Source organism: Gordionus sp. m RMFG-2023, chromosome 4 (assembly GCF_954871325.1).
Source record: "Gordionus sp. m RMFG-2023 chromosome 4, tfGorSpeb1-WG-v2, whole genome shotgun sequence".
NCBI lineage: Eukaryota > Metazoa > Nematomorpha > Gordioida > Chordodea > Parachordodidae > Gordionus > Gordionus sp. m RMFG-2023.
The window spans coordinates 15,554,433-15,575,446 of record NC_088778.1 but is presented as its reverse complement, the minus strand read 5'-3'; the positions used below and the strand labels follow the sequence as shown (position 1 = coordinate 15,575,446).

The 21,014-nt window shown below is 27.5% G+C and overlaps 1 protein-coding gene and 1 long non-coding RNA gene across 4 annotated transcripts; one reads left to right on the top strand and one right to left on the bottom strand.

Annotated features, from left to right (window-relative positions):
* The first annotated feature begins 826 nt into the window (after window positions 1-826).
* Window positions 827-10,478, top strand: LOC135927847 (uncharacterized). Its single transcript, XR_010572195.1, has 4 exons — window positions 827-857; window positions 1,099-1,191; window positions 2,214-2,329; window positions 10,340-10,478. It is a non-coding gene; the product is annotated as an uncharacterized LOC135927847 (long non-coding RNA).
* Window positions 4,015-19,379, bottom strand: LOC135927846 (RNA transcription, translation and transport factor protein-like). Of its 3 annotated transcripts, XM_065464051.1 has the most exons (8): window positions 19,294-19,379; window positions 19,133-19,251; window positions 18,997-19,096; window positions 18,873-18,956; window positions 13,364-13,452; window positions 13,170-13,302; window positions 4,794-4,860; window positions 4,711-4,750 (listed from the first exon to the last, which is right to left on the bottom strand). In XM_065464051.1, the coding sequence occupies exons 1-8, from the start codon at window positions 19,352-19,354 to the stop codon at window positions 4,747-4,749; spliced, it is 657 nt and encodes a 218-aa protein (XP_065320123.1). In that variant the 5' UTR covers window positions 19,355-19,379; the 3' UTR covers window positions 4,711-4,746. The 3 variants fall into 3 exon arrangements, with proteins under 3 accessions (XP_065320122.1, XP_065320123.1, XP_065320124.1); XM_065464050.1 differs by lacking the exons at window positions 4,711-4,750; window positions 4,794-4,860 and adding an exon at window positions 4,015-4,274; XM_065464052.1 differs by lacking the exons at window positions 4,711-4,750; window positions 4,794-4,860 and adding an exon at window positions 12,054-12,422.
* Window positions 19,380-21,014: the final 1,635 nt, after the last annotated feature.

Here is a 21,014-nt window from a genome sequence, read left to right as displayed (position 1 = left end):
GACTTTTAGGCTAAATGGTAATCCGGTTTTGTGCCATCAAATTATATTAAGAACATAACACGATTACTAATATTTCCATAAATTTAATCAGTATGAAATATAATATCTTTGTTTCTTTTTTCATTTCGTTATCATAAAAATTTAGAATATATGATTCGTCCAAAAATTAAAGTATGACAATTTATATTTTTAAATTGAAATTTGACAAAATTAAAATAATTACTTAAATATATTAAATTACCTTTCTTTGATATCTTAAATTAAGTTTATGTATATAAAAGTAAAATTTTAGTTAATAAGTTTAAAATGCTATAAGAATATTCTATTTTTTATAAAATAATATATAATGAATATCAAACTAGATAAAGTGGTCTTATTTTATTCGGTCATTTATTTTTCTGGTTTTTTTCTTGGAATTATCATATGCGTATTTATAATCAAGATATTGATAAAGATGAAAGTATTATCTTACTCTAAAGAATTGGAGACTATACGTGTTATAACCAAAAAGAAGAAAAGGGTATCTTCTCATCATGCTACGCAAAGAAGGCACAATAGTAAATTACTCTAAATGAGTGATATAATAAATAAATGTTTTACAAGGTTCTAGTGAATTAAAAGACCAGGAGGTTGCAAAAATTGCAAGCGATGGCTAATTCGATAAGCTATGGTAGATAATTTACGTGAATGCATAAGTGTTTGTCACACTAAAACACCGCGATCGCCATTTATTCCTGTCTAATGCTCCAGCCCTATCAAATTCAACTTTTTAAGGATTCTTTCTCTCCTTCTCTTACAACCTTCCACTACCAAAAAAGATTATTATCTAGAAATAAAGTTTCAAAAACAAAAAGATTGTGAGTATTATTAACTTTGATAATATAGATAATTAAATTGGATTAAAATGTCCCATTTCGGAGATCGCTAGTTCATCTCGGTTATAAAGTTCAAACATTATTTTTTTTTGTTTAGGATGTTTAACCAATAAACATAATTTAATTGGAAAATGTGAAGGGAGGGATATCTGGATTTTATGTTAATCGCCTAATTATAAAAAAAAATTTGAACTTATTTTTGATTTATTGTTTTCATAAATAGAAAATATAATGAAGCGGTTCAAAGTGGAATCAAATCAATATCACCGAAGGGGATAATATTTGACATATCACGGTCGGTGCTAAGGATAATGAGGTAAGTTTTTCTTGTCCATCATTTAATTTGATTTTGATTTAAGCCGTAAGTAATCGCTCACAAGAGTATAAACTATAATGAATAGCAATATTTGTAATTTCTTTTGGACATATTCGTGGAATATTTTCTAGGAAATTGCATTTATTAAAAATTGTTTTACCACTCTGAATTCATTCTTAGGATTTTCAGCTTCATACGATTAATTAATACTAAAATTTGCTTTTATTTATAATATAAATATGCTTATATTCTCATCAGAATATCGTTTAAATTTTAAAATTATAAAATCCAAAATTCGACTACCATATTATATTTATTTTGAAAAAATAAGTTATATCTCACAAGCAAATATAAAATTTGATATCGCAATTAATCTATGGTTTAAAAAATTAAATTGCAAAATGTATAATTAAGTACAGTGAAATCTCGTTATAGTTGATCTCCAAGGGGAGGTGAAATTTAGTTAAATATCAAGAAATTTATTCCTTATATCCAACATAGAACTTTATTAACATTTATATAGCGAGAAATGTTCATTTGATTATTTTTTATATAAATCAATCACAAATAACTTAAATTAATAGGCTATAAGAGTTATTTTAAAAATGTTACAAAAATTACTTTAAAATATTTAAAAATGTAACGTCCTTATTTTTTTCATTACTTATTGAAAAAATTAACTTGGTTATCTTACCCATTTTCTTTCTGAAAAAATGCGTTACTATTTTTCAAAAAAGTAACGTAATGAATTACTTTCAAAATAAAATTCTAAAATAAATATAACTGTTTATTTTTTAAGATTTTAACTTTAAAAAAAGGCTATATACCTATAATTGAAAAATTTTGTCATTAATAAAATATATTAAAATACATTTTCTAAATTTAGTTTCAACAATAATGAGTTTTAAAAAATTTATAAGAAAAACATGAAAGTTATCATTCATCAAAGCTGTTATGCTACAACGGATTCAACTGTTGCCGATAATCATAATTTATAAATTTTGGCAATTCCATAATAAAAGCTGGTCCGCCTTTTTATAGTGGAACAAGCATCATTTAGCCGCCCTCAAAGTATATGGAGATTTGATCCTCATCCCTCCCTTTTGGCGGGTCTTCTCCTGCTTTTGCTCGCCCATAGGTCTGGTTTATATTTATGCTTTATATCATCTAGTATTTAATTATAATTATATATAAATAAATGCATTTAGTTGAAAAACAATTTATGGATTGTTTATACTATGCATAAATTTCGAATCTGACTAAAATGAATCTGATTTCTGGACTGAAATGAATCTTTTTTAAATATTAAGTACCTTTTTAAGTATTTAAATTTTTTTTCACAATTAACTAATTTACCAAGTCTTTCTTTCCTTTAATTAATATTTTCTTTCATATCTCATTTATATATAGGCTAAAAATTGGCTCAATCAGCAGATATGTGCGGAAGAAAATCCTTTAATTATTGAGGCGTAGACTAATTTAATTTTACTTTCTTCAAAATTGAGCTATATTTTTAAGAAACCTTATAAATAGCTTTTTTGATAGATATAGTAGTTTTAGAGCCATTACCCAATTATAGTCCTCTGCAATATAAAATATTTATGTAATTAGTTAATTTAATGAAATTTGGCAACCTATACAAAGTTTAGCATAACATTAAAAAAATTTTATTTTCACTATATATAAAAAGATAATTATATCACAATTTAATGAATATATCACATAAAATATTTAATATTACTTTTTTCTTAATCTAATTCTTGCAAAATTTCCAATTACTCAATTTATCTTGAGTTATGGTAGAACACAAATAATTTTAATTTGCTTCAACCTTGAGAAGCTTCTCTCGGCATTCGCAAAGTGATATTTTTAGTCATTAAAATTTTTAAGGCAGTGGATAAATTTAGAAATTAATAAAATTAATCATAATCGATATTCATCAAAACAATCTTTATTTTGGTCATTCTCAATATAGTATGCTGAGTTTTTCTTTGTATTTTATTTTGAACTAAGACCCCCTTCTATTTTTTACTTTATAAATAATTTTTAAATTAAAAATATATCTCTCTTTTGGTCATTTTCTCCTAGTTTTATCCATGGCCAATTTAAACATAGGTTGAATATTGCAACTAAGATATATTCATCCTTATAGATGTGTTGGAACTATTAGAAATAATAAAAATTTATATATTAAACTATACCTCAAAACTATTGAGATATTTTTAAATGATATCGGGAAATTACACCCCCCCCCTCATAAATACCCCCTTTCCTTGGGCATTGATATTGTATTTCTTGGGTGTGTGGTCATGTTTCTCTATTAAGGTCGTTAATTTTCCTTATATGGGTTTAGTCTAGGGTTCCTTTTTACCATGTTCGGTAGCGCCAGCAACGATTGTCTTCTTAAATTTTTATCGATTAGCGCAGTTCATGTGTCAAAATGGTTTGCTCATCTTTCTAGGAGATTGGGGTTTGTTGGTCCGGAGTTCTATTGCATCTTGTTTTGGTACGGGGCAATGAATTTAGTATTCTGTCTAGTGTTTGTCGGTTAAGACACTAAAACCGAAATTTTTGCTGCCGATCCACCAAAGTACACACACCAAAACACCGTGATTCAAACTAGATCAACATATTTTTAAAATATGCCATTCCATTTTAAGAATGCTATATGAAAAGGAGGATTAAAATATTTTTAATGAGTATAAAATACTTTTTAATTAAAAACTGGTGAGAAAGCTTTTACTTTCAGCAACACCCCTGGTTAAATAGTATTACAAGAATCTAATTAAACTATATAGCCAAGAAATATGTAGACTTTCAAAGCAAAATTTAATCCCATTTATTTTTATTATATGAATAGAACATATTAGAAAATAAAATAAATTATATAATTAAAACATCTGGTAAAATATTCACGATATATTATAATCATCTCCCAACTTTGCCCAAACTCTGATCCGTTTTAGGGTCGGCAGTTACATTTTGCGATATTACAATTGCTTCGTTAATTTGAGTCTGTAAAGCCCGTAAATCTTGTATACATAATAAACGTAAGATCTTGGAAGCATTTCTTATTTTTGGATCTAAATTTGTGGGAAAATAATTTTTAAAGTCATCATTCAATAAGTATTTAAAAATAGTATTTATTATTTGGGAAGGCATTAATATAAACTCATGGTCAAAGTAACGTTATACATGGAAAATCGTAAGAAGCTGGATTGCGAAATGATATAGAAAAAATTGATATTAATGTCCACTAAGAATTTTTTTATAAGAATGAATGTATAATAAATTGTTGAAAGTTAAATTTTTTGCTATTGTAATACCAGATTTTTCCAATAAAATAATACCTTAGATATAAACCCATTTTTTCAAAAAATCTTGATAGTACATTGAGAAAAAGGTAGAATTTTTTTAGCCCATATACCAGAAGTAGTGAATTATTTTTTTCTAATCAGGATATTAAAGATCGGTGCGAGGTTTTTCAGCCAGCTCATAAATTTTTTTGCCATAAAATAATTTTGTGCATATTGTCCGGCCTGGCACATAATAATTTTATCTGACCAATAATAAGTTAAATAAAATTGAAAAAAAGACAATACCTTAAATTGAGCATTATGATTTTGAAAAAAAGACTCAGTGTTGAAAGATTGGGGTTGTCAGGTGTTCCTTTAATAGTAGTTGTCGTAAAAAAAACTTATATGATATAAGATATGGTCAAAAAGTATATAGCCAAATATTTTATATAAGGTTAGTTTATTAATATTTTATGCAACACAGGAAAAATGGATATAATTAAAGGATAATATTTTTTTTTATTTTGATTTAAAAACGATTACAATTTACAATAAAAGATATAAGCTATAAAAATAAAATATATATATTATTTATTTTATAAAAAAAGGTAATAAAATAATGTAATGTATTAAAAAATGAACATGAGGAGGTGCATCTAGGTTATGGCACCGTGGATTTATATACTATAAGACCTACAAATATTCATAATTCGTTGACGGAGGTGAGGATCACCCAAAATTAAGTGCATTTTTTGGCCGAGTCCTTGAAAAAAATCCTTTGCTCTGGGTTCAAAAGCACCGATTGTGTCAGAAACATTGGGGGTTAGAGTAATATTAGGAATTTTAATGTATTTATTAATTTTTCTAATTTATACTCTAATGTTAGAGCTAAAGGATGGTGCGAACCTATCAACACATGTATAATCCCAGGCTATCGGGATTCCCCTGCTCCATGGAATAAGTGTCATCAAGCCTGATATTATCCCCGAGATTAAGACCTACAGGTTCCAAAGTTCATGAAATATTAGCTACGGAGAGTTCTAGCAATAATTAAATTTATTACTTGGTGGTGTAGATGGTGGCCTATAGAGAAACGGTAATGAAGAGGGTGATGACCTAGACTTTCGACAGGGAGCTGACATATTTTGCAAAGATGAGGGTTTGACGATATCACATCCTAAAGGAAGACCTATTCCTATCCGAAGTTCTTCGTTGGAAAGAAGCAAATCAAGGTTGGAGATAGGGATAGCCTCAAGCCATTCATAGCCTGTGTTGAAATGTTGAATTGATGATGGAGAATTTACTATTTATTGAGGGAAAGGAATCAATACTTTGATTTATTGGGGAGGGGATATTTGGGTTATAGATCGAGGAAATGCCCTTCAAGGCAGTGTTCGAGTAAAGGAATTCAACGGTATGCTGGTAAATCCCAATCTTGTTGTCTGGAGGATAAAGCCAAGGGAGCATTTGGGGCGTTTGACTTCCATAGGTCTAGTGCCAACCCCAGATGGGGATCTGTAGTGGTGGTAAAAATGTTAATTGTTTGATATTTGGTGTATGATGAGAAAAAATCTGCAATACTCAGTGAGGCAGGGAATTGAAAGCCTATGCCCCCAAATTTGCTAGGGAGAACGGCTTGCATCCAACTGGGCGAGAATTTGAGGTTGAGTATTGATTCAAGGGAGATTTTAATTTTAAGTTCCAAATCTAGTAATATGTCTGGGAATTGTGAATGGAGCCGAACGAAAGTCATGCAATATTTTTGGAATATAAAGGAAATTCTTTAGGAGAAAGAATGAATGATTAGATGGTAACAATCTTAGGATGTTCTGAAGTCGGGAAATAATCAGGAAGTCTTCAGTAAATTTGGATATTGCTGCTTTGTCTCCAATAGGTGAGCCTAGATGAGTAAAGCTTGATTTCTCGACTATAAAAAAGTTATCAGGAATGAGGTAAAAATTGTTATGCATATAAAATTCACATTTTTATGATTGAGGGAAAGCCCAGTTATTGGAGTGAGATCAGAAATAATAGATGGAATTTTAATTAATTCATCGTATGGACCAACAACTGTACCATCATCTAAATATGTTTAAAATGATATTGCATTTGTTGTTGATGTTGTCTATGATGGTGCGAATAGCTTCAAAGAATATAGCTGGGTCAAAGGGGCCCCCTTGCTGTATTCCTTGACAGGATTCCGTGGTTCATGAAATTTCAAGACACGTGACCATAACAAGCTGATATATAAGTTGAATAATCTGGGAATGTGTTACAGAAAGAAGGAATGAAATGCTCTCTCTTAAGGGAGTTGAATGCATTATTTAAATCTAATTTTAAAAAAAATGTTTGATTGGTGGAGCAGATGACGTGTGAAGAGTCTCACACCCTGCAGGACTACTAAATCCTAATTTATGAGGAAGTAAAATATTTGAAAGTTTTGCTTTTAATAGCCAACAAATGATTTTGGATATAATTCTTCGGAAGATAGCCCCAATAGCAATGGAGCGAATGTCTCCATCCTTTTTGGATAACGCAATAAGTCGAAACAAGGTTATTAAAAATGTTTTATTAATATATTTTAATATGCTACACTTCTACCTCATTTATATTTAAGGATTATCTCCATGTTTCTATTAATTTTTCCACTAGTATTTGCAGGTGGAATCTAACTATATACTTTTCGCCACAATCCCAGAGTGACCCCTATGTATCACTTTATCATGCAGCGACTGCGGAATTATCAAATGTCTATTATATAATATAATATTTGAATTCCATTCATTCCCAATAGCCTGCAAACAATTTCAAATCTACGAGCCTTTCACTGCTCACCATGCTCCATCGCAAGACGATATCTCAGGAGTTCTTGTGTTAACAAACGTTGATTCACGTGTATGCTCGATATTTCCACTGCTTGTGGCCTCGTTTTTGTGTTCTTACAGCACTCCGTCTATTATTAATAATTGATCGGTTAGGTTATTTCCTTAGTCAGTTCGATATAGAATCTGGTAATCATATCCAAGAGTTTCCATGCTCATCTAATTTTTTATTATTGGAAATTTTGCTCAGATCTCGCTCATATCCAAAGACATGCTCTATGGTTTAAGATCGCTATATTGCATTATAAAACGATGGTCGTGACAGCATGGTTGGCCACCTAAACCGGAAAACACTCAAATTTTTCTGTAGGAAAATATATTTTCGATAATATATATATTAAAAAAAATTCTCCGGGGAATTATCCTATGTCATGCATAGAGATTACCCGGAAATCGCGGCGATGGATTTCACATCACGAAGACTAGTGAAAAGATTAAGTTAACCGTTGTATAATCCAAAAAAGGAGGAAGAAGTATAAAAGAATTGGAATAATAGTTGAATTGAATATTTGTAGTCGGTTTTTATAGAAATTTCTTTCGTATACCAAAGTTTAAAATATTTGTAGAAGACAAATTAACATGTTTCAGTCTTATTTCTATCTCATTCTTTATTGTTTACTGTAAAACTAAGATATTTAAATTACTATTTAATACCCAACAAAGATAGGGATAGGTGTGAGTCTAGTGCTACCCATGGAGATGGCATAATGACTGTTTTATTAAAAATTGATGGCTAGTCGAATTTCGCCGCTATATGATTTTAGTATATCTACATTTAGTATATTAGTGAACTCCTCCACTGATTTTGCAATCATAATCATGACTATACCATCTGCGTAAGAAATAATGTGGTGTGTCAGGTTTAAGTTATCATTAGAGGATATATAGTAGGCTCAAGGCAACTAAGGTATCGATAATAATTATGTTGATAATATTAAATAAAATAGGTGACAGAACGCACCCCTGCTTCATATCTTTGCGTATAAAGAAGGGAGAATGAGTGAGACTAACCGGAATTTGGATGATAAATTTCCATTTTTATTTAAAATTTTTACATTTTTTCTATCTGTACACTATCTGAAGATTTTTCATAAGATATCGTGTTTGATACTATAAAATACTTTAATTAAGTTAGCAAAAGTGTGAAAGAATGGTAATTTTAATGCTAAAATTGGCTTCAGGATGTTCTTACCAGGTCTAAATGCACAAATATTATTCTAAAGTAAGTGCTTAGCTGAGTCCAATCATGTTTCCTTATTAATATTGTAGGGATTGGCTTGTAGAACCAGAATATACGATAGTGATTTTATTTTATAGTAGTTCTCAGAATAATGAAACGATGGTTACAATTTTGTAAAATAATATTTCTTAAAAATATAAGTCAAAAGTTAAATGTTATCAATATTATTGATCTTTAATAAGTAATTTTGTTTTTCTTGTTAATATGAAAGTAAAAACAAAAATCGCCTCAGAACAGTAAAAATATAAACATTTTTAATATAAATTCATATTATAAGAAAATATCGCCTCATAACAGTAAAAAATTAAACATTTTAAATATAAATTGAACATATTATATCACAACAAATACCATAAATACTTTCGAAAATACATTACACCGTCATAAAAAACAACCTCTCTTCACATTCTATAAAAGCAACTACATATTACAAATTGGCCTGATCTTTTTAAACATTCACCGATAGTTCTATGTCAATATCAACCATCAACATCTATGACCATAGAATTCTTAAAACTCATATAATGATCAAAAGCGATATATGGAAAGATAAGACTAGATGTACGGTTTTGAAAAACCCACCCAGATAGCCCAGCCTCAGATACAATTTTAATATTCTGAAACTCCCCCTGATTAAGGATCTTATTTCAATTAGGTTTTCATTAGATATAAACCAATCTGTTCTTAACAACCGAGATTCTTCTCTGGAAAAATTATGGGAGAATATTAAACATCAATAACTAAAGGTATTGTAAAGATAAAGACCAAGCTGAGGTTCGAGGTCTACCAATTAAGGAATAGATATCTTCTACAAAGTTTGGACTTATGTTTGCTAAATTTTGAGGCTTACATAATATTATTTTGCCTAAAATCTTAATTGGCCCTTTTTTTTAAATAGATCCAATCTGGTCGTTTAACAACACTATCTCCTATCATTGAAGCGAAAATTGTTGAACTAAGAGATGAGCCACCGAGATAAAGAGCTCCTTATTATAAGGAATGTTGAGAACCGATAGACATAAATTTATAGCTAATAGAGCTAAGGAAATTGGCGCATGCAAGAAATTAAAAATGTCTTGCAAACCTTATTACATAATTATTGTTCGTGTTACATTATTGGGTTTTATATTTCATTATTCAATTATTACAATAAGATGTATTTATATAACAAATTTTTTAAAAAAGGGGAAATAAGAATGAAAGATCTATATACTAATATTTTAATATGCTTTCAAGATCGTAAGTATATACTATTATAAGTTAAATTTTGATCTGTTATAATATTTTATTGCTTATGATTTGGTGAAAAAAAAATTAAGATTTTATATTATACAATTAATTTGAGGGTTTTACAAAATTAATAACTGTTATTAAGAAAATAAGTATTTTAAAACTGAGGATAAGAAGTTGTGGAAGACATGATTATTGTTTAATATTATTATGTAAAGGTGAGGTCGATGAGGTAGTATAATTCTTTTTGCCAAAATCTTTTACATGGTAAAAATAAGGGAAGGGAAGTTGAACTGAGTATTTATCACCATTCCATCTCACACTTCACCAGACAGAATTTAAAAAAAACTAAAATCTCCTCTATGACTAAAAAAATTAATATTTCAGTAGTGAATCCTGCAAAAAATAAATTTTAACAGTCAACTTAATATATGGCTCTTGGACCTTTTGGTTTGCTAAATCTTTAAAAAAAAATTTTTTTATATCAATAAAAAAATCAGAGCTATCTCATGTATTATTGGGCAAAACTGCGATAAAGATAATCATTAAAGAGGAATGAAAACAAATTAAAGCGAATCCGAATACAAATGAAGTCAATATCTGAACATGGGCTAACTATAGTATAATCATGAATATTCTAGGTCTGAGTTAGTCAATAATATATTTAACTAAAATATTTTATTTATAATAACAAAAGGTAAAATGCATAATGAAAAACAAACATCTATAATATTAATTATATAAATCTGCAATTGAATGAAATTGACACTGATTTGAGCTTAAATTTGACTAGTTATAAAATATCTCAATTATTAATACAAATGTGATATATTATGTAATGATAATAAATTATACATCTTTAGTATTTGTCGTTTAGCTACAAATTTAAATTATTTTCTGCCCATTAATTCAATGCCCTCCATTAAACTATTTTGAATGGAAGTCCACTTCTTTGTAATAAGGATTCCCATTTTTAAAGAATATCTTCTTACAAGACATGAATGTGAATTGTATTCGTAAATAATTAATATTAGTATTTTAGCCAAATAAGAAGAGAATCGTAGTCTATAAAGTTAATATTATGTATCCATGTATGTTAGAAATATCTGAGTTTTATCATTTATACTACATTATCTGATGCAATTTCATAAAATTGTATAAGCAATATTTAATTCGTCAATTAAATTTTTGAAATATTTATGACTCTATAAGGATAAAATTAAAATCGATAAATCTTAAATATCAAATTTTACCAATAATCAAAAAATAAAAACAAGTAGGAATATGGGTGAGGATTAAGAGTCAATAAAAAGTTTTTCGCCAAATTTTGATTTTATGATCTTCATTGTTTAATCTATTTATTTGCCATTTTCGTTTTTCAATCTTAATTCATTTTTCCATTTAAAAAAATTATGCGCGATATTTTTTAGGTCAAGGAAGGATGTTACGAAAGACAAATGACGCATGTCCATTAGAATTTTAAAAATCGTCGACCACTCTATAAGAATATAAGGATTCTTTCTTAACATTTAATTTAATATCATATCTGCATGATTAAAAGAAAAAATCAAAATCTATAAAAATGAGCCTTTTTATTACTCTTAAATAGATTTTTTTAAAACTCACTAGGACTGTGCTGATACACAAATTTTTCACCGATCCGATATTTCCCGATATTACTAAAAACCCGATCCGATATTTATATTAATTTTTGTTTACCATCCATCTTTGTATCAATGTCATAAATATATGAATATTTTCTACTAAAAAAACCAACTAACTTTTACGAATAATTAAGTGTATATTATATTTTATATTTTTCATAAGTTTATATTCTCATTTAAAATATTTGCAATGCTTATGGGTGAATGTAGTGTTATTAAAAAGCTACATTTAGACGATTAAAAAGGACCAATCTGCGGGAAAAATCAATAAGCATGGGTAATTTATCTGACTAAAATTTAATCGTTTTTTAAATTGACTAAATCGAGCAGTTTAGCAACACTAACTGAATATCACTAGTTAGATGTTTTAAAATCCTTTTCTTTTTGCAGATAATATAACAAAAAATAGTGTGAAATTTTAAACTAATTAAGCATTACAATAAATAAATTGTATATTAGTTTCTTTCATTAATTTATTATTATGAAATATATAAAATAAAAAAATTCCCAATATTATTATTATAAATTAATATTATATATCCCAATATTATCGTCGCTTTTTGTGCTTTAAAAATTTGAATTATTACTTTCGCGTTTGGATCCGCTTACCAACCTACTAACTCCCAAAGCTTCAGGCGCAGATCTATGGCAGCGGACAACGACGAAGCCCCGAACCGTTATGAAACATTGGTCACATCATGGCCTTACAGTCCGCATGGACGCGATGACCACGGTGGGACCGAGATAACGAGAAGATCAGTATCAATAGCCAGATCAATTATGGGCCCGGGCCCATAAACATGGCAGCAATCTTCGGATTAAAAATATCGGATCGGTTTTTGAAAACGCTAAATATCGGTGCCGATGTGATATTAAATATCGGCACCGTCCTATAACTCACTCACTTTCATGCTTTTGTCTGGATAAAAAAAAAGCCATATGTTAAAATTATAATTTCATCATCGATAAAATATGCATGTTAAAATTTAGGGTAAGATTAATAACCCAAGGTCCGCCAATATACTTCGATTTTTTAAAAAAATAATGTTTATTGTGTTAGTTAAAACAGAGCCTAGTATATGATAATAGGTAATAATTTTTTAATCGAAGACCAGATTGACGAGATGAAAGTTGAAACATTTTGATCCAAATCATGCCAAAAAAAATGGACTATATGATACCACGGTAAATAAAATATATATACCCACGGCTATATCTGTCCAAAGCTGATTTACCTTTTTTCGTAAGCAATAATGTATTAAGGATTCTTGAGAAATGTTCAATTAAAAGAGATTTTTTTAAATGGATAAAATATATTTTAAATTAAACAATTATCTGAAGTAAGGTGTCGGAATAAAGGTTAAAGAGATATGGGTTTAGGGTTAATTAGAGATAAATTATGGGTTAGGATTAATTAAGATATATTAAAAATGATTATTTAATAAAATTGCTCATTTTTCATTAACAACTTGACAAATCTGACAGGATTAAACGAATAGAAATTTGAATCAGCTGTTTTAACGGCATTTTCTTTGAGTTGGCCCATAATCGTATTTAGGTAAGTTTTTACGAAAAGTAAATGAGCTTTGGACTTACTTAGGGTAATATCTTTAAAAGTAATCGATGGAATTGTTTAATATATAGAAATAAGCTTTTAATATCTTACTTTCACACGAGAATCCCAAATCAATTTCATCAAGTGATAGTGTTTTGTTATCTTTGATGTTTGGTGGCTTCCCCACTTTTATCAATTTGGTTTTGTCTATAGAAAATGTTTCCAGAATAAATTTACATATAGCCTTTTAAATAAAAAATAATATTAAAGTTGTATTAATTTAAAAGAAAAGAATAAATGTATACCTCTAATGTTATCAAATGGTTTGGATGTTGAGGAATGTTCAAAATATTAGATAATTGGGCAACTCCATCCTTAAAATCGGTACTGTCAACTTTAATTATTTATTTAAAATAATAAAATTTTTATAACAAGTGTCAATGAAAAAATCTAATTAAGGTTATTGAAAAAGAGAAGTGATATATCATAGTAAAATGTCCATGATAAAGAAAAAAATTTATTTTATCATGGAATATTTATTTAATTTATGATAGCATTACTAAATATCAGCTGTGTAATTAGAAAGAGTTTCCCATAAGGTTTATTATTATTTTTAGATTTTTAACAATTGAATCAAACAAAATTAAAATCAAACTAGAATGTTATAAAATAAATGTTTCAGCTGAAACTTATGGCTAGATTTTTATTTTCGCTATAGGTTAGTGTCATATTTTGTAAATCAGTTGTATTTTCTCTAGCTATACTATTCGTTGAGGAAAAATATTATGTTTATGTATTTGCTTAACAATGATTGTGCTTAAAAGATAGTTAAATAGGTTGGGGTAACATCAATAAAATCATCGTGAGATTTTATTTTACATAGACAATGTTATCTAATACTTATATTGTGTAAATAAAATATTGCCTAAATTTAAAGCAAATGACATAAATATAGCATTATTAACTTATTTAACAATTGAAATTAATTAAACGCCCATTTTTAAAAATTAACTAAAACCCATATTTATACCTAACCATAATTCAAAAAAAATTTATATTATAATTCAACATAAAAAATTTCAATTTCCCTGCTTTTTTTCCGATCATGGGTTACTTTATTTGAATATTTACGTTGTGAAAATGTATTAGCAAATAATTAATTTTTTAAAAAGGTAAAATAAATAAAGGTAATGTAGAAATAGAATTTATGGGAAAGGATGGAGGATAAAAAAAGGGAGCTAGGAATATGGAAGGTTATTTAATGAAAGAGATAAAACATAGATAGTTAAAGCGAATAATGGCGGTAGCAAGTCTTTGGCGTAAGAGGGATTCCTTATAAAATTTTGATTTTCATCTGTAATTAAGGTAAGCTGTTTATTATTAAGGCTGAATTCAAAAAAAATTTTCAATACTTGCCACAACTATTGGTATCGTTAGTACAATTCGTAGGGCTATTTTCATGTATGGGTAAATTTCTTTTATTTTTCGATTGTAGATAAATTTTAGTAGATGGTCTGCTGTTTGGTTTAAAAGTCAAAGGCATATGGCTTTAGTTTCGATGTCCAGGCCTTATGCTGTATAACATCTAAATGTAATAATTCTAATTTGGTAAAATCAATATTAAAAGGACGCCCACTGAAATTTTCAAAAAAAATCGGATTTGTGGAATTAAGATTAATCTTCATTTACAAATCAAGTTTGGAGAAAATTTCGCTGTGTAATTTTCACTTGGCCCTTTTGAAAAATCTAAAATAATTGATATTAGCTTTTGACATAAATGTTTCTATCCAAATTTGTAGATTGCAACTATTTTCATATAGAATAAATTATATTTACTAAGTCATATCATAAAAATTATAACCGACAGATGAATTTATAATAATAAATATTTTTTACAGGTGTATATATCTGATTATGAAGGCCATATGAACCTTTAAAATTCATATCTTCCTTGATACATATTTATGCAATATATCATTAGAGTTGGTACTGAAATCGTTTAATCACATCAGTACATGAATCTATAGTTGGGCAATTACTATATTTTTTGACGTTTAAGCCAATTTTAGGCTGGCTAACCCACGTTTTTATAAAACTATCACTTAGCCTCGGGGGAGGGGGGGGGGGGTTATTTAATAAATATTGAAAGAAACTCATATAGATCACAATGTCGGTATGCTAATGGATTTCTGGCAAGCGCCTGTAGATTTAACTGACATTTAGCCATGAGTGTAACATTCTCTTCAATATAAAGAATGGCAATAACTTTTATAATTTAATTAGCGATTACATAAATTTTGGGGGAAATTAGGAAGAAATGCTTGAAATTCTCTAACTTTAATATTTATTAAAAGAATAATTATAAATTTCAAATTTTATAAAGTTTATGATGGCCTTCTATTTGCTATAATCAATTTCTTGAGCTGAAAGGCATTTTTTAATTTATTTTTACCAAATATAATTGCAATTAGACATTTTAAATTTGAATTAATTACAAAAAATCCAAAATTTTATTCTTTTTATTTATTAAAAAATAAGCATTTTCTTTGCTTCCCCAATGCTCATTAATTAAACATAAAATTACACAGTCATTTAAAATAATTTTCTGTTTATTTATTTTAAAAAAATAGGATTTTACATTTGATTCCTCTACTCTATGTTTATTTTTAATGCTGTGTTTAAAACATCAAAAAATTAAACTGTATTAAAAAACACAAAATAAGCCTCATTTTAATAGAAAAATAAAAATATGGCCAAAAAATATTTGTAAAATTATTTTCCAAAACTTTATCAAACTTCTTAAAAATGTTTCAGAATAAACATAAAAGTAATAAAAAATTACAATTGTAATGGGCATTTTTAAGGAAAGAATGAGTAAATAGTTTTATATAAATATATTATATGAAAATATGGAAAAAGCAAACGCTTCAATTTAGAAGCACTATTAGCAGGCACTTATGCAGAAATCGCATTAAGGGGGGAGGGGGTTAATTTTAAAAAAAAAGCAATTAGTTATTTAAGAATATAATAAAAAGTTTCAGTACATTAGGACTAGTGACTTAAAATATTGACAATTTCTAATTCATAAATTAAAACATAAAATGATAAAATATTACATGCATATATAAGTGACAGAATCACTATAAAATAAATGTCTAATTTTAAGTTTTTCGAATTTAATATAAATTTAAATTATATTTAAAAAAATTAAATGTTGGAAATATAGATTTATCCAAAAAAATATTCATAAGGATTATTGCATCTATATAAACCAGAGATCTGCAGGCCCAAGCCTAGGTACACAGGCTGGTTTTTAAATATACACTGGCTGGGCCTGAAAATTTTTTTTAAAAAAATATCTGGGCCAGGCTGTATATTTTAAAACCAAATATTTGAAATTGCTATTATTAACTGAAAAAAATCAAAAATAAATATAATATATTTTTTTAAAAATCTGGGCCAGGCCTTAAATTTTTTTTTAAAAAAACCCCTTGGGCTGGGCCAGGCCAAAAAATTTTTTTAGGCTGGGCTATGCAAATGGTACCACTGCAAGTCTCTGATATAAACTTCAAAGTATTCTTGAAAGAAATATAGTTTAATAAAAAAGGGGAAAAAATATAATTAAGTATTAATATTAATATTGTAAAATTCAATCTTCACTAGGATTGAGCAAATTTTTCAATGATTATTACTCTTTATGTATATTAAGAAGGACTAACCCACTAAATCTATTTTTATAGGTAGTACTTCTCATGTATGTTTTATTCCTAAAAAATATAATGTGTTTTCATTGATAGAAGTATACTAATGAGTAAAAGAGTTGCCAAAATATATAATTTTAATATATTAGGAAAATAATCCAAAATGTTTGAATTTATGTAAAACATCTTTAGAATTTTTGGAACATACCTATTGAACCATGATTTGCATTCAATGAATAAAGCGTCATGTGATATTTTAACATTCTCTCAGTAAAAATCTGCCAAATTATCAAGATATGAAACAGATTCAAAAGGATGCTGTAGTAATATTTGCAGATTTGTAAGTGCTGTTCATTCATTTGAGTAAGATAAACACCCAAGAGGGGGATAAAAGTTTCAATGATGGGGTTGCCTTGCTGCAATTCAAAGTAGAATGATATTAAATCTGTAGGGCTCTTCTTTTGACTTAACACTGACATATAATTTTTGAAATTCAACATTTACATTTGCCTTAAGCTTCAATATAATGTTTTTAACTATTCTCATAGTCTGAATCAAATTAATGTTATTTTTTTCAAATATATTACATAAAATATTTGTGTAATTAAATAATTTGCTATTGTAATTCTAATGTAAAAAAAATCGGTTGTGGTATTGTGTCCATTAATCTGGCTGTTTCTAAAAAAAATCCTTTTCAAACCATTCTATAACTTCACTAAGAAAATTTATAATAGACTCTTCTTTATAAAAGCTAGTGTTGTTAAACAGCTCGATTTGAGCCGATTTTTAAAAACAGCTAACTCAATATTTTAGCCAGAAAAATATTGTCTAAGCCTCGAGATTTTGTTAATAGATGTTCAAACCTTTGTGCCACCTATGAACAAAATCTTAAGGCTTGCATAATATTTTTCCTAATAAAAGATTGAGTTAGCCGTTTTTAAAAATCGGCTCAAAATGAGCCATTTAACAACACTAATAAAAGCTATTATTGCTTGATGGTGAAGGCTTCATATTGTTGTGCATTGTTGTAATATTTTTAAACATGTTGGACAAGGAGTTACAGATATAATTTAGTTTATCATATTTTGTCTTGATATTCACTCATTGCATGGGGTCCATCCAATCAATGGCTCCTTCATATCCTTATCAAGATGTCTAGGATTCTGATTTTCATCAATAATGGTTTAAAAAAAGGTACTTGTATCCATTCTTTAACTCTCAATACTCTTGTGTCAAATGAATAAATCTTCATTTTTTTATACTTTGATATAAGCTAAGACTAACCTTAAATGTTAATTTATTCTTTACTATGCTCAAATAAAAAATATTATTAGATAATAAAACAAGAAATTTTATAATTTATCTAAATAAAATGGAAATTGGAAGAAAAAAAATTCTATCTTAACTAAGATTAAATGAAAAATTATGAATTTACTCTAGTTGAGTTTCATAGATTCAAATCATCACAAAATGCTTATATCTTAAAAATTACTCAACCAAAATAAATAGAATTTGTAATATATATTCTAACATATTTGAAACTCTTAAGATTTTAACTCATAATAATTAATGTGTCTGGGGGCCTATAGCCCTCTCCCAGAGTAGAAAGGTTAAATTAATTTTAAACCTTAAATTTTGATATTTTGAAAGATCTTACTTTAGCTTTGCAGTGAAAAGTTTCAAAGAGGGGAATTTTAAAATGGTAGATAAATATAACAATGAAAATTTGAAATTAATAGTAAGATGTATAAATATAAGATTAATAATAATAAAACAGTAATATATTTTAACCAGCATCTAAAATTTTTGACTTTGGTGGTGGGGGGAGGGGAGATTTGCATTTCTGATACACCTGAAAGAAAGTAGAGATCACCCTTCTCTTTTCTGCCAGGTCAAAAAAATCATAAAATGTTTTTTTATTTATCACAATTTAATGTTTTTAAACGAAAGTGACAAAAATTTTCAAAATTACACTTTTTTACAATATAAGCTTTGGATTTTCAAAATCAAATCAGAAATGTAGATTAATACAAGAAATAAATTTAGCTTGGAATGAAAAAATTTTTTTTTTAAATTTTAGAATTTAATTTGTTTGGCAAAAATAAATATTTACAATCAAGATTGTCCAAAGAATTGCTGTGTTGAATATTTTCATTTCCTAAATTTAATTTAGCACCAACATTTTGATATTTTTCTACTATAAATTATAATATTAACAAGTTTAAAAAAGCATTTACAATTATCATTAAATTTTAGTTTGATAGCCACACCTAGTAACCAATCTAAAATCTCATGTCTTTCATCTTCTAAATATGGGCATGCTATTTCTTTTAAATACTATTAAACAATGAATATGACTAGTGTTCAAAATACCTGTTGAAAAACGTTAAACCAATTAATATTGTTTAAATCATGTAAATTTCTATCTAATTTTCTAAATTTTAAGTGGTTTATTTCTAACCATACTATTAATTTTTTAAAAAAAACATCATCTAGATTAAAGTTTATTATATAACTGGTATAAATAGATAAACTTGCACAATCAAAATCGTTTCGATTATGATAATCCAACGATTTAAGTTTTCGTAAGAACATAAGCTTATTTTGCGGTATAAGCAAAAGGCGGAAAATAAATGAATAGAAGAAATTTGGTCAGTTTTAGAATTAAATTGGTTAACCCCGAATTATATGATACGTAATAAAAAGTCTGTTGCCCTATAGTTGTAAATATAACAGAGCTACGCTAGGTATTCTTCGTTTCCATAACTGGATATTAAAAAATTTGGGGGAAATTTATATGAGGAGGTCTTTAGTTTGTCTATAATTTTTAAGGGGGGGGGGGAGCAGGCATTTAAGGGTGTAGTGTAGGGTAAATTTATTGCGTTCATCAATTAAATTAATAGATGAAATAAAACAATATATATTGCTGTGGATAAAATTTATATATTGCATACAATCCTTATGCATTTATAATAAATAAGGTAAATTAATTTAATTCATATTCTAAAAAATAATTCTTGCACATTCACATTACTCGATAGTTTGTAGTAGAGCATTACTTATGTTATTCATTTTATAATATACGAAGAAATTACCATTACAAGCTAAAGGACAAAATATATTCATGTAAAAAATAGTTTGAAACTTTAATATCCACTTATTATAATCATAAACTTATATAAACATAGATTACTCAACGTCGAATTGGACAATGTTATAAACCATTCATTTGTAAGCCATTTATAAAATAGCTGGTTTCATATTATCGTATATCTTAATTAGTTTCGGGGCTAGAGCCCCTTGAAAAATTTGAATAGCCTCCTGAAGCAAATAAAATGGTTATTTAATGGCTCCTAAATATCCCCTTAAACTAAAATAAATTTTTTTGATTGCCCCCTGAACGATAATTCTATTAAGTAATATATAGATTTAATTTTATTATTTAAAAATAAATGAGACTATCTAAATTTTTATTAAATGAATAGTATTTTAATTATTAGATTAGATTAATAAATACATATAATTATATTTTCCACTATGTCAGCTTGCAATCAAATTTGATGTCAAAAATAGAATATCAATTTAGCATTAACAGTTGAAACTTAATTGCATAGTAAAAATGTTAAATAGAACAGGACTAAAAAGGATTGCATTATTTGAAAAAGCAAAAGGAATAGTAACAGAACAAAATATTATACAATTTTATAAACCGGATCTTGAGTTAATACTAAAAACAGATGCATCTAACAAAGGATTTGGAGCTGTACTCATGCAAAAATATGATAATGGTAACGAATAACCAATAGCTTACACCTCGAGAACTTTACAAGATGCTAAAAAGAATTATTCGACAATCGACAAAGAAGCCAAAGCTATAGTAAACGGCGTAGAAAAATTTCATAACTATTTGTATGGACGAAAATTTAAAGTACTAACGGACCTCAAACTTTAATAAAAATATATGGCGATAACAGAGATTTAAACTCCTTAACAAACCAAAGATTATTACGTTGGGCTTATAAATTATCGGCATATGATTATGATATAATGGCGCTAATAATGCAGATGCTTTATCGCGAAACCCAATAGAGAAAAATGATGATAAAATAACAAGAGAAAATAAAACAGTGAAATATATACGAAATCTAAGTTATGACACATTAACTCTATCAAGAAAGGAACTTAGAGATGAAACTGCGAAAGATCAAATTTTAAGAAGAGTAAAATATTAATAAATGGTACAATTATACAAAAT

Excerpts from the sequence above, each read along its gene's own strand:
- LOC135927846 (XM_065464050.1), bottom strand. The coding sequence starts at position 19,354 with ATGTTCTTACGAAAACTTAAATCGTTGGATTATCATAATCGAAACGAT. Across the intron at positions 19,252-19,293 it reads AAACGATTTTGATTGTGCAA|ATGATGTTTTTTTTAAAAAA; the intron begins GTTTATCTATTT and ends ACTTTAATCTAG. Across the intron at positions 4,275-13,169 it reads TTTGGGATTCTCGTGTGAAA|ATCCAAAAATAAGAAATGCT; the intron begins GTAAGATATTAA and ends CCACAAATTTAG.